At 34.0% G+C, this 13342-nt stretch overlaps 1 protein-coding gene across 1 annotated transcript in view; it reads left to right on the forward strand.

The window, feature by feature from the left end:
- Window positions 1-298: 298 nt before the first annotated feature.
- The window catches only part of LOC118273621 (zinc finger protein 629), a 58380-nt gene continuing 45336 nt past the window's right edge, over window positions 299-13342 (forward strand). The window contains exon 1 of the mRNA XM_035590676.2: window positions 299-654. Coding sequence (XP_035446569.1) covers window positions 519-654 — 136 coding nt within the window. The 5' untranslated portion in view covers window positions 299-518. The remainder of the gene's footprint in view (window positions 655-13342) is intronic.

Consider the following 13342-nt stretch of genomic DNA (forward strand, 5'->3'; position numbering starts at 1 on the left):
TGTAAACAAATTACAAATACCAACCTACATTTATTTCCATACATATCAATATTCACATACCTATCTACTTATACGCGCGAACGCGAATTTTTTCACCAGCGAAAAATTGCTCGCGTATAAATGCATCGGTAGCACAATAAAATCCATCACGAATCATATTATTGTGTTACCTACACAAAGTGATTGTCACTCGGGGCACATGGCGGCTTGCGACGCCCGAGGCGGGGCTTACCACACCACGCCCACAGAAAAACGGCTCAAGCGATAAGGTCGAAATCACTATGGAGATTCTAGAGATTTTCGGCTTTACAGAACAGAAAGCCGCGAGAGCGCGCCGCGAGTGTGTGTCTGCCTTAAAACATAGTCGCCACCCGCGCCGGGCGCACGCTCGCCTTTCCAAAATCGGACTCGAATTTTTAAATTCGGTTTTCTAAATTTAATCTGAGTTGGGTTTTTGGATTTCGGGTTTAGTTTGTAGATTTTTAGTGTTATGCGTTTGAGGCTGTAATTTTTTGACAATGGAAGTAAGTGCGATGCCTCCTATGCCTCTGGACTTCTCCATGGTGAGGAATGGAAGTGGATCTCCTGGTTCGCTGCGGGAGGGATCTCCAAGACCTGTGTCCAACAGCGCCTTCCGAGTTGTCACTCCAAAAGGTAGGAAAATGCCTAATAATTTTCTTGAATGTGAAAAAAAAATTGTTTGTTTTGATTTTTTGTATTCATTAATTTTCTATTATTTTTAAATTATAATTGGATTTTCAATTGTATTTCTGGACATATTCAGAATGGGTAGAATGTATCTATCAATTGACTGTCTTGGAAAATAGGCTGTTGTATCAAAAAATGTTGTTTAAGATGAAAATGTTTACAAATTTTGTATTTTTCAAAGTTTCTTCTTAATTAGTGGTGAAAATGAATGTATGACATATTAAATAGACCAATAAACATGTATATCAATGACATTTAAATACTTTGAAACTACTGTTATACTGCACTAAATTAAAATTGAGTTGCAGTATTTGTTTACATGCAAAACTTGTTATTTTTCTGCTTTAAATCACATTAAATGTGATTAAAAATAAACATAATGTAGATTTTATCAAAACAGTTATAATAAAACTCAACATCATTGTCACAACAATATTTTAATGCAAAAATAAAGTTTACAGCTCAAGGGAAAAAATAAAAAATGTGTATTATGAAATGTCCATTACATTTCTAAGTTTAATTTATTTAAAATATAGTTTTTACCGTCCTTTTTCTTTTCTTCGTATTTTGTTTTTTCTAATCTACAGTAAGAAATGGGTAGACAGAGTTAGATTTGTTTGAAATATTTGGATTAGTTGGTCTCAATTAGGCTTTACCAACTGATTGTAAAATGCATTTTCTAATATTAGATATTTTTTAATTGAAGCGTAATTTGTGATTACATTTTCTTATAATATATTTTTCCATAGATGCGCTTTAACTTATTTCAATATTGAACAATTTGATGTCTTTAAAATTAAAAAACATCTAAAAAATATTGTGGTCTGCCATAAACAGAAAAGTACCAACCCAATTTAATATTTTTCCATTCCAATATTTTTTCTCTGAGAATGGAATAAATTACCCAATTTTAAAATTCCATTCTAACATTCCAAATTATCCAATTTCACCATGAGCTAGCTGATCACATAATCAATATGAGTGTCAAAGGAAACTTAATTGTCACCCTTCGACCCCTGACAAATGACACTCGACCACTATTATTACGCCGTTATTGGGTGCAGCAATACTTTTAATTAAGTTATAACCGAACCTATTGGGAATTCTAGCATAATTTTATGAGTGGGAACTACTGACTATTGAGTGTGTAGTTGTAGAATGGACGTTTGTAATGTGAGGGCGTGTTACAATGTCTTTTTTTATGGAAATTTTATCTTGCTGACAAACTCTTTAAGGGAAAACTTAGTCGGGTTTTGACTTTTAATGTTTTGTTTCTTCATTTTGCTATCTATCCAGATTCCTATTAATTTTATCTAGATAACTTTGTGTAACAAAAAGAAATATTTCAATTATACACCTAACTAAATAAAATTGTTATGGGATTTAGATGCTTACCTAAATAAAATTAAGCTATTAAAACAAATTATGCTTACCTACTTATGATATCTAATAAATTATCACCCACGCATAAAAATATGAGTACCTTAAGATAAATAACATCATAAATTATAGAGATAGTTATGAAAACATAAAAAATATTGATTGAAGAGCTGACGCCATATACATATTAAGTACATACATATTACAAGATTATTCCAATAAAAATCCACTTTATTCAAGGTACTTTACTAAGCTATCTGCATCATGCAAGCCAACATTTATCTTCAAACCCCTCTATTCGCAGACAGATCCTCTAATTCTGATTGGTCAAAGGAAATTAAAGTTCTCACACGATACTAGAACATCAGAATATTCAGAATACAAAGGAAACGATAACGGATACCGATACTCTATCCAATCCAGATATTAATTTGGTATTTCCATTCTGAATTGTAAGATCGGCAATTTTTCTCTGGAATTCCAAAATTAGAATTGGAATTACAATTTGAATTTGGATTGGAGTTTTGTTTAATTTTGTACTAAAAGCCAAATTGGCATTAAGTCCATCATTGTATATTTGTACATAAAGTGTAAAATAAAATAAATAAAAGGATTTAGGTAGATTTGTTTACCTGTTTTTAAATATTTACTTTGATAAGTTGTAATAGTAAATCTACCTACTCATTAAATTTGGTTAATAGGTTCACGTTGGTTTCATATCTACAATAGTTTATCAACTGTAAAATCCCGTAAGCTACAGGACAATATAATTAAATACCGAATAATATGATTCAGTAAAAAAAAATGTAAGTCTGTACATATATCAAATTATCAGATTTCTTAATTAAAATTAAAATTAATTAAAGTCATATAGGTGACAGAAGCATTCAAGAGATATACCTACTTTAAACAAACTGTCTTAGATTTCGCAACATAAGTATCTGAGCAGAATTATTTTTTTTTCTTTTCTATAAAAAAAATGCTTAGATTAATTGCAGTGTGTTTACAAATGTACAATATCACATACACACAAACGTTGCGGATATCGCACCCGCGACACATCGCACAGCATCCGATTGCCCAGCCACTGCGCCAAATGTCCTGTTATGATATTCTTACATAAACTAGAAAAGATTAACTAAAACTATTTAGGTAATAGAACAGGAAACCCAAAAAACATCCTATTTTACGTTATCAAGGTAATTTGGACTCTATTGCTGATAGTAATGGAGTCTAATATTACCTTTTAGATACAGGATTGTAATTAATAATTTTGATATATCTACGCACTTATAATAATATAAATATTAGATAAGTTTAACCGTTATATATATATAATTATATTAATCGCAGTAGTATTGTTATTTAATACTTTTAATAGGTACTGTTAAGGAAAATAACAAAAGGTAATATCGTAATAATTAACAAATCTCAACGGTCATAATATGTTTTAAAGTTAAAATCGTAGAATTTATTTGTTTAAATATTATGAACACTTGGTTTGACACGCTGCCCAGTGTCTAGATTATGTAATTTTAGTAGATGGGTATATTTTTTTGTGTTTGGTTATAAAAAATAAACAATTACTTATCTACAATCTAAGTATAGAATATATAAAATTAATGACGATTTATTAATCAAATTTCGAATAGGTAAGTTTTCTCAGTAAAGAGAGAAAATTCAATTCTTTAGTATATTACAAATTGAGATTTAAAAAATTATGTTCAAATTCTGTAACCAAACCAGAATACACACAATACTCAAAAAATAATAATAGGTACCATACCTTAATTATATTATCTCACTTTCACTCCATCGCATCGCAAAAAATAATACAAAATTAAAAAAGGATGCTCCAAATATCACTTTAATCAACCCTGCACCAGCCGCGAAAGGGCAAAAAGTACCCCGACGTAACAATAGCACGGTAACAGTAATCCGGCGGGTCCTTTAGACCCGGCACGCGCCTAACCCTCCACTTTCAAAGTGTACTCAATTGTTAAATTACGAACATTTTTACCGGATTACGAAATTGTAATTGTTTTACGGGTATTTAAACTTTTGATAAGTTAGGAATTAACATACGTTTTTGGTTTTTTTTAAACTGGAATTTAATTGAAAATAGAATGGTACTTTAAATAATAATGTATTGTAAAAAAATAAAATGTACTGTAAATAAAAAAGAAAATTTTTGACGGTTAGTGGTAAGGCCATTTCTTTTGTATGATAGTTAGCTAGTTACCTACTTAAGTTTAGGATTAACTTTTATTTTGAGGGAAGAAAATTAATCCATTGACTTCTCCCGCCTTGGGCGAGGCGAGAGGGAGTGTCAGACTCTTACTGACTAAAAACCACCCCGTTCTTACTCCTGCTTTTCTATTTAGAGCTCCGGTAACCGGTTGGGAGGTTCGCAACTCCGAATCAAGTTTAGGATTAGCTAGGCATGAAATTTTGCATATATTGGACATCTAAAATGAATTAAAAATAACTGTTTCATAAAACCAATTAAATTATAAACAATTTATAGACAAAAATGTAAAATCTAAATCACAATTCACAAAAATACCAACATTACAAAAAGAAATACAATAAACTACAACACAATCCTGAATACAATACGCTATATAATTAAAATCAATGTATAGTTGCGTGTCGTATAGAAATAATGGCAAACCTAATAACGTCCAGGCTTCGATCAGCCAAATCCGATTATACCCGGGATCAGATGTCTCGACAAACTAACGTAGATATTACACAATCCGGATATTATCCGATTATTTATTAATTGTTTTTCTGTAATCTTTTTCTAAGATTTCGTTTTGTTTATTATTTTTTCGATTAAAATCATCGGAGATTGGATAAATAAAAGATTAGTTTGAGTGGGTAGTTTTTGGAAATGATTGATGTAAATGCGAAATGTTTTTAACCTCTTCTAACACACAATAGAAAATACATTGTGTCTCGCGTGGATCCACGTTTAGGCACACAACGGGTTTTGTTCAGCTATATCAGGCGTTCTCTCCGGAGCTGCGGACTATCTAGCAGATTTACCGGAGCTTCAGCTCGAAGGACAGGAGTAGGAACGGGGTGGCTTTTAGTTAGTACGAGTCTGATTGCTCCGCCTCAGAGAAGATGTACGGACGAAGCATGGCTCTCCCACATTTAAAACCTCGTTTCAGAATACTCAAACCACCCCATTATAAAACACTAAAAGCGAAATCTAGCAGTTGATCTCTATAAACTTATGAGATGATTTCATATCATCATCTTTCAACAAAGACTATGACGACCTGCACTCAAAAATAATCCTTCCTATAAAACAAAACAAAACCTATTTTTAATCACCATCACTCCCTACACACAGTTAGTATGCAGACCTGATTTCGGCGCGGAAGTGCACACCGCACCGATCCATCATTCACGATGGAAATCTAATTTGGTACATTCGGCAACTACTAGCAGACCCTCTAAATGAATTACCGGCGACTCTGCACGGCACTGAGCTATACGATTTATTTTTCCCAATGTCATATGTGTGATATTACGCATCTGTTCGCGGAATAATGTTTTAGGTTTATCAAAAGGAGGAAGGTAAAAGTAGAAAGGTAAATTTATCGCAATAAAGAGATGAATAGTGCCTGAGAGTTACTTATTTTTATGGTATAAGCCGGTAAACAAGCAGTCGGATCACCTGATGGTAAGCAATCGTCGCTGCCCATGGATACCTAAAACACCAGAGGCGTTACAAGTGCGTTTCCAACGTCTGGGTTAGGAATTTGGGTTTTTAGTTAATCGGGGATTGAGAAGGTTGGTATGGGAGATAATTGATTGGGCCTATTACAGATCTAGATAATCAAATGTGATATCTTTTCTTGCTCTATGTCCTTTTTTAAATATCAAAAACCTAAGGTAAAGTTGAATAATATCAAAAACGAAATATTAAGTACAATACTGTGTTTTCCTACACAACATCTAACGAGCAACTCTAGAAGATGAATGATCTCTACTACTGAGCTGAACAAATTGCGTTCCCAGCCACAACAAGCAACAGAGTGTTTCATTCACAATTTTTAATAAATAAAGCGTCCAAACTAAAATAAACACCAATCATCCGGGCGTCTATTACACCATTGACAAACGGCTAAAAAAAACAAGCAAGCATCAATTGCGGGGCAGACGAACATGTGTTACTCGCGACAAAACGACGACATTAAAATCGCACGTCCTTGGCAACATCCTACATCCGCTTCTCACAGTAAATGTTGCACGCATTAATTAAATCATTGCGTTTGCGTTACGGTAATAAAACATTAAAAACTTTTGTCTTTCGGTGTGACTGAAGAATTTTGTCAGACGAAATTGATATCGAAATGGGATGTAGAATTTGAAATTGATGATCAAAAATGATCATTAGAGACAGAGTTTATAATAGAAAGGAATCATAATTAGATAGAAGATGGTACTTAACTCTATCAAACAATAGATTTCACACACAATACAACGCATCATAACGCTATGATGAATATCACCACTAATTACAATTCTTCTGACTTTGACAATTTAAAATTGTGCAATAGACAAAGAAAAGACCATTTCGTCCCTAATTTCAACGAAGCTTTATCTCAGGATTAGATACACGATAAAGATTCAGGGTCGCCATTAGGCTAATGGGGCACACGTGGCCTCGCCAAATCCCTTCGTCGTGTGAAGGCGATTTAGTACCCAAATTAATAATTAATGGACCCTTTGATGCGGTTGGCCCAACAAGCAGATGATTTGTTGATTTCGAAAGATTTTTACTTGGACCAGTTCTAGAGTAATCTAATGGTGTTGAAGATTTAAAAGTGTACAAATTAGAACCCATTATATGGCTGTGTTGTGTTATAGGTACATATTGACGTATGTAGGAAGATTAACATTATTATGACAATTATTTAAATAATAATGGAATTGTTTATTAAATGTATAAATGTCCTATTCAATAATTCATTCATTGTATCATGTATGGTAAACGTCATTCGTTTGTTTGCAGACTTGCCTTATTACAATTTGTTTTCCATGCGTTTCAAACAATTATTTGCAGTTTTCAATCAAATGTGTTCTTTATACATATGATTTCGTCTGCATTAGAAAGTGCAGTAGTCTGTATAAAAGTTATGAACGCAAATGTGAAGCGGACGGAGGGCCGGGTTTGACCCGGTTCGGGCAAAGTATTATACTGGACGTTTTCGGTTTTTCGAAAATTTCTCAAGAGTAGTAAGGAGTCTGGCATTGTGCTCAGTATATAACAATAGGCACATAATTCACAAATGTTGAAAAGTGAGTGTATATTGTACAGTAGCATTACGGGCCATAATATACACCAAATTGAAGAAAACGTTCAACAACTCGTAACTACGCTTCTAGTCGACATACTCGTAAAGTGCCGTATTCCGTAATTACCATCAATCATCCGATTCCACAGAACTACGTGGTCAAAACTACGTTCTTCATTGACCCTAAAGCTTTAAATCTTAACCTTATTAGAATCTTCCTGTGTCCAATTGTTGCGAAACGTGCGGCGGACATCAAAGCGAGTACTGTCCAATGAGCGCAATGAATCATAGGCTGTGGAATTGATTGAAACTGTTTTTATAATGCCGACCACTGGCGGTTTAGTCAAATTGGTCGACTTTGTAGATAGGTTTAGATTGGATGAAACATTTTTAGTTAGCGTTTGTTCGGTTAGAAAATTTTTATTAATAAAACTTTTGGTCGGCGCATTTGGTATTTTGATTCGAATTCAAACTTTTTGTTGATTAATTCGTATCGTATCTAACAATAAATGTTTCGGGTTTTGCATTAGATAAATAACGCTTTTAGTTCTAGTTTGTGTTTGAAATTTTAGTTTAGTTTAGTTAAGAGCTAGCATTATAGTAGTTGGCTCTATTACGTCTAAAGTTCCAAAGGTCTGCTTCATAGTGTTGTGAAGTGTAACACTATCCGAACGGCGACTTTGACCTTAATTCAGTTGGGACCAATCTCACGAATATATGTTTCAGACAGGATTTTTATTCATTTATTAGGATCGAAAAAGCAATACACTGTCGCTTTGATGTTTAAGTCCTTTCGCCTAAACGAATTTTAAGCTAAGGATACTATGTTCTCTAAAAGCAAGTATTTTCACAAAAAATGTCAATGAAACGTTTCTACAACTACAACATTTTTACAATTTTTAATAAAAAAAAAATCAAATAAGGACTCGAAGGACCAAAATATGAGCGCCAAAGGACCAGACAAAACAAACGCACAACAGCGAACCAATAACAAAACACTAATTAAAAATAGACAAACAGACCTTTTCTTCTATAAAAAAGCAGCATCAGACGGAGCAACAATTGCGTCCAATTGAAATTCTGCCCTGAGAAAACATTCAATCTCGCACAATTAACACCTCTTAACCCATTCCGGCGTTCGCACGCCAATCACCAGCCAGAAGATTGTACAATTTAATCGCTGCCACACTGTTCTTGTGCCAGATACAAACATCGATGGGTTGGAGAAATAAAAAAAGCATTCGAATATTTTGATGGAGGAAATTGAAGGAACTGTTATGAACTTAACATTTTTGTTGTTAGAAGAGACAGATAGTACAGTGCAGGGCAATAAAATCTCTTTGAAATTTGAATTCGGGAGATAGAAGCATTAAGCATTGACTATACGTTTTGTGACACATAGACACTGACCATCGGTCTTAGGCAGGCGTTTCAAAACATTATACGTGCATGATAAGTTGTAAGCATTCAGATATTGTTCTGAAGCAAAAACACTACGACTAGCAAATTAATAAATAAACAAAAGTACCATACCATTGACATACACTAACCTACTTCTCAATAACGCATCTGCATCCACCATTCATCAAAAGGCAAGCCAAGGCCATTTCTATCGCAAATACTTAACAAAAAAATATTCACACACTCGACCATTACGAGCTACGATTTAATTTACGACTAGATCTCTTTGGATCAATTAAAGTGGCAGATGACAAACAGTGGTCATGACTAAGGCACGCGTAGGTGGCGTGGTTCCGTGGGAAACGTGTTGACTTGATTTTGACAGACGTGCAGTTGTCTAGGATTTTTAGGATGGACAAAATGAAGGTTATGCACATTTTGGTGAAGTAACAGACAATTTGGGTGTAGTTTTAGTGTATGTGGTACAAGGTCTTAGTGGTCTTAGAAAACAAAATGGTGGTGGGGTTTCAACCTACTTAAGAATTTTCAGATTTTCTTTGTCTTGAATGCAGTCTGAAGTCTGTAATTGTGAGCAGAAATACACCATTTTACTCTCGGTACAGAATGACGTAGAACTTGTAATAAAGTTGTCAAAAAGATATCATTTTCGCTTCAGTACAATTTCAATAAAGACACTGTTGTTTATATTAAGACTCACAAATTATTATGAGACTCGGTGGAGCCGGCTGCGACATTAACAGATTGATAATAACTAGTTGTCGTCAAGTGGTTGAAATTCGACAGTTATTTGTTAATCAGCTTAATTTCTTTGATTGGTGGAAAGTCTTATCGCCATGTGATGCTGATGATGACGATGATGACTTCTAAAGAGTTGATAAAGAAGGAATCGATTTAGAAATGTACTATTATTGCAATGAAATACACTACCAATCTTGACCTTCCTAAAGTAAGGAAACCAGTTGATTGAGTATCACGGACGTTGCATCTGAAAACGGAGGCTGTGGGCGGATGAAACGTGGGAACTCTCAGTGGACTAGTCAACAATGAGTCAGATTCTGACTAATGTAGGACAGGCGCCATACTACGGAAAGTAGGATGAATAGGAAGGATTGCCGGATGGTGGGATACAAAGTTTCTAGTGTAGTTTTTGTTGCAAATGATAAGAGAAGGGAAGTTATTAGTAATGATGATGATAATGCATTTGAACTAGCTTAAAATGGATTTCATTTATGAATGAAAAATTAAAGAAAAACTGTGATGGCATATTTGTTCTTTGACACGTTCAAGATGAGTTACTTTTCCTAAATAATGTTTCACTAATATAATGATCCTACAAACGCTATACGTTTGTACAAAACTAACTAGCCAAACAAAGGAATCAAAATAAAATAATTAGAACACACGTACGAACAATCAACAGCTTCCTCCATTAGTTTCCAAGCTTTATTTTAATTAGCAACTTTGTTATCGTTAACAAAATATATTTTTCTGTCGCTAATCTGTGAGGAAGCGGGGACCTCGGTGACCCAAGGACCACATGTTTTGCAATTAAAAATGAAAGATTCTTTATAATGTACAAAAGCTTAGTGTTGCAGATATCTGGGTCTTGTAGACCGCTTGTCTCCAGATAAGAATGTCATACGTTTGCGTTTATCTTGTTTTTATGGTATTCTTTATAAAGAAACGAGTATTCTGATATATTCTTTGTAATTTTTAATTGGTTGGTTGCTAGAATTTTTGGTTTCTTAGGTTTCTTGTTGGCAATTATTTTGTTGCTGCATTTCTTAAGAATTGTCGTCATTTAATTTAATGGAAACTACTTCTACTTACTTATCCATAATTAGTATATACTGTTATATTAATTATTTATTTGCATCTTCACCATCTATTTTCAAGTCATTAACTAACTTCACGCCACTTTTGACATTATTGGTGCAATATTCTAATCATGTGTCTTTTAGTGTACTTTGCCATCAAATCTTATTTTAAACACATATCATAAACACATTACCAAAGCAAACGTTTTAAACCCATTATCATCCGATTGCAATTCTTTAACAAATATGCGATTACTCATAATCATTTCAGTACAGCGTGGTGAAGATTTATTTAATTAGAGACGTAGATTCCATGGTCTCACACGAAGGGCTATCGCAGGGAATGGCCAACAAACAAGTGTTATTAATAATATTAATATAATCATGACATAACATCGATCAGTTTCCGTTGAGAATTCTCTAGATTGTAGATATAGTACGGCGTTGTTCTTGGCCAATTATAATAATGTACTGTGCGCGGCCACCCAGGACGGTAACGCGACACCCGGATTAGAACTCGGTGGGTTTGGAGTCATTGCATTTGGTTTTGATGCAGTTTTGAGGGTCATTTTTGATTGTTGGGTAGGGTTTGTGATTCGTGAATTAGTTTTGAATGTAGTTTGATGGCAGGAGACGTGAACAAATCAAATTACAAACAAACATTGTTTAGGATTTAGAATAGGTCTTGTTCTTCTGATGGTTATTTTCTATCATACTGTCAATAGTGCTAGTAATTATAAAAATTTTTGCATCACTCATCAGGCCAGCTACATATAAATTATACAATTCTGAAAAACAGAAAAATGGTCCGCAAAAAAAGTCTTTCTCTCCACACAATCGACTCTATTCATCTCCATATGCCATCGAGCGATTGAACCACATTACTATCTAATAATACGCGAATGAATGGCCCGTCCATTGAGTCAAGTATTGTTCGACAGACACTAATTGATGCAGAGCGGCCGCCTTTTGTGATAACACGAGTATCTAGCAGCGACGCAGCTGCTTTTAATATTAATACCTTTATATGTTCTGCTGATTTCTTTTTGTTTGGTGATGAGGAGTTTGAAGGTAAAGGTGATCGCGATGGTGATTGTGTGTTAGCAGATTTTGTTTTGGGAATCTTTTTCTTTTAATTGATGATCCCCTGGTAGAATATTGAAGTTTTCGCAATTTTTCGTAAAGTGATTTCGATTTTTTGGATACCAGTCGTAATTTCGACAGCCATTTTTATTATAAATAGTTTTGTTGGTTACTATAATCTTTTGGCTATTAATGAAGCAATATGAACTTCACTTACCATTCACTTAGCCAAATCCCAAACCAAAATATTCTTAAACCAAAAAAATCGCATCCAAATTCGAAGGAGACGTTAATATCAGAATTATTCAATAAGCAAAATCTAACGCGGCCCGAATGCCGGACGCATGTTATTTGAGGCGGGCCGACCCAGGCGCCTCGCAGCCGCCTTGATTTTATACTATATCTAGCTTTCTTATTCTAGGTGTTAATGTGTGGTCTGATAACTAATATGTTATATCAGACGCTTCGCAATTGTTTAATAGAAGCTGATAGACCGTTGTTGATCTTTGTAATTAATTGTTTTGTATTGTCTTGTCTTTAGATACGAATTATTTGTGATATTATTTGGTGCATTTGAATCAGAAATGGTCCTATTCTTATATCAAGTTTGAAGATCAGTAGATAACTGTTTTGCATCCTTGAATGAAAGGTCAAGATTTGAATTTAAATAATAAAATGCATAAAGATCGTAACCTTTAATGGAAAAAAGGACCAAAGCCCTCAACAAATTGAAGTTAAAGCGAAGCCAAACAATCATTGCAAGATTGCAGACAGCATCAATTGCAAATTGCAACAGCATAAGTGATATAAAGCTAACATACACTTAATGTATGATCCAAAGTATTAAAGTAATGTTTCAGATAAATCCCTGTTATATTTCGACATGGAAGAATCAGCACGCGACATTGTTAAGGTTTAAAATGGAAGCGAAAGCGATATTTTTAATTTTACTAGCTTTAAATTCGATGGTAATGAAAAAAAATGTTTATATTATGAATCCTTTAAAAAATATGTTATGAATTATAATTTGGAAAAAAATACTCAACAGAAATGATTTACAATTACAATCCAAAACGTGCCACATGATATTTCAAAATCTTTTAGGGATTTCATAGTGCTTTATGTTTCGTTTTTTCAATTCTTTGACATCATAGAAACTACTTCGAATAGCTCGTATGCCATTCTTCTAAATAGCCACTATATTACGCAACACCAAAAGATTAAGGACCAAACTGACTTTTGGTCCTTCGATACCAACCATCGCCATCATCTTATATCTTGTCCTACCTCTCATCACAGGAAGCAATGTCACAATTGGCGTGGCGAGCGTCAATTTAATGATCTGCCCGCGCCCGGACGACGGTCATTGATTCTCGTAACATTGGCGCCATTCGGCGAGTCTTTTGTTTTAACTTTGTGGACTTTAGTATGAGTTTTTAGCTGTTTTGTTTGGATATAATGGATGTTGAGATCTGATAGTAGTTAAAATCAAAATTGTCTGAAGATATTGAAAAGTTTCAAATAATTTGGTACCTAAAGTTTACCATGATACGGGATCTTACATTCACCTCTTTTCGGAACCATTTTGGATGACTAGTAAAATTGTGTTGGATGTTA

The sequence above is a fragment of the Spodoptera frugiperda genome, chromosome 1, assembly GCF_023101765.2.
Source record: "Spodoptera frugiperda isolate SF20-4 chromosome 1, AGI-APGP_CSIRO_Sfru_2.0, whole genome shotgun sequence".
Lineage (NCBI taxonomy): Eukaryota > Metazoa > Arthropoda > Insecta > Lepidoptera > Noctuidae > Spodoptera > Spodoptera frugiperda.